At 40.8% G+C, this 1500-nt stretch overlaps 1 protein-coding gene across 1 annotated transcript; it reads left to right on the top strand.

Annotated features, from left to right (window-relative positions):
- The first annotated feature begins 279 nt into the window (after positions 1-279).
- Positions 280-693, top strand: LOC121444312 (protein FAM156A/FAM156B-like). Its single transcript, XM_041646130.1, has one exon. It carries the CDS (start codon positions 280-282, stop codon positions 691-693), a length of 414 nt encoding a protein of 137 aa, XP_041502064.1.
- Positions 694-1500: the final 807 nt, after the last annotated feature.

Here is a 1500-nt window from a genome sequence, read left to right as displayed (position 1 = left end):
TAAACAAGTACAAGGAAAACTGGGCTGAAACCAATGTTGCAAAGTCAAAGAGCACACTGTTTGCTTGTTGGTAGGTTGGTACCCATAAACAAAACAAAAGAAAAATGACTGCACAAAGTAGTTAGAACCTAAGGTTTCTATTGCTGAAACAAACCATCAAGGCCTCTTTTGAGATGTGATCTGTGAGTGCTGGTAGGTGCTCCAGGACTGTGTACAGAAAGAGCTGTTTTAAACAGGCCCTCTGTGTTTCTAATATGTGCTTTTTTTTTCTCTGAAAGAATGGACAAAGAGCAGCAGTCAGAGAATTCGAGATCACCCCTGAAGAAAACAAAACTAGTTAAAATCGAGAAAAAGAAACGTATTGGGTCTCCCTTGCCTCAGCAAGCTGAAAAGAAAAGAAAATCATCTTCCCCTAGAGTTGCTGAAGAGGAGATGTTCAAATGTGAATGCCGCTACTGCCAAGCTTGTATGGGGACTACGTCCGGAGTCTCTGTGGGGACCAGGACAGAAGCAACCTCTCATTCACCCTTCTCAGAAAAACTGATACAAGACTTCCATAACCTGACACTCAACCCTCGTTCCACCCAGCCCCCTGTTCTGCCAGAAGCAATGCAGACAAGTGAAAACAAATTGAATTTTCAGCGGAAAAACAAAAAGGGGTTTCAAAAGGTTCTCCCCAAATGGACAGAATAACTTTGGCATTGTCATCCTCATGTGAAGAAGATCAGAACCTACACTATCGTGCGTTTCAACATCACCAATCCCTAGGGTGATATGGTTTTGGTTGCATGGTCAGTAGGAGTATCAGCATCCAGCCTGGTGACAATAATACTTTCAGATGACAAGTTTCAAGTCTATCCCACAAATATAGCTGCCTTTTTCTTAGTAGTTTTGACATCCTCCCTGGGGCATTCTGGGAAGAGATACTCTTTGGCAAGGGCCACCACACAGCAGTAGTTCTATACTCCCAATGATGCTGTTTCCAAAACTTGAACAGGTTTTGACTCCTCCTTCCTTATGTTGTTGCCAATAAAGGTAGAACATTGATGTAGAGTGTATGTCTTTCTGTTTTCAAAACTGTGTCCATTCCATTTTATCGTTTGGAACCCAGAAGAATCACCAGGACTGACTGAGGTTTGCGTTCGTGCATGCGTGTGTGTATGAAATTTTTGTTTCAAATCCATTTTATCAATATGATGAAATATAATTCTTGTTTATCTAAAAATAATCAGAACATATTCTTTATGTAATTAGTCCCCCAGTTGTTTACCATACATGCTACACAACTTGAATACATGTTATAGACTGGAAGCAGGGCACTGGCACTGATACACAGGGTGTTTATACCTCTCTGTCACTGTATCATGCATGTAAATTCATGCAGTGATCACTGCACTCAGGTTTCATCTCTTCTGTCAGAAAAATTTTACTCATGTGAAGGCGTAAGTCACAAACAATGCCACACCAGTTTGGAATTATGATTAATAGGGTGGTATTTAT

The sequence above is a fragment of the Microtus oregoni genome, unplaced genomic scaffold (assembly GCF_018167655.1).
Source record: "Microtus oregoni isolate MIOR12 unplaced genomic scaffold, Mior012 000121F_000, whole genome shotgun sequence".
Classification (NCBI taxonomy): Eukaryota; Metazoa; Chordata; class Mammalia; order Rodentia; family Cricetidae; genus Microtus; species Microtus oregoni.
Note: the sequence above shows the minus strand (reverse complement) of the source record. Positions and strands in the feature narration are given on the sequence as shown.

Coding starts and splice junctions, on each gene's coding strand:
- LOC121444312 (XM_041646130.1), top strand. CDS start 280: ATGGACAAAGAGCAGCAGTCAGAGAATTCGAGATCACCCCTGAAGAAA.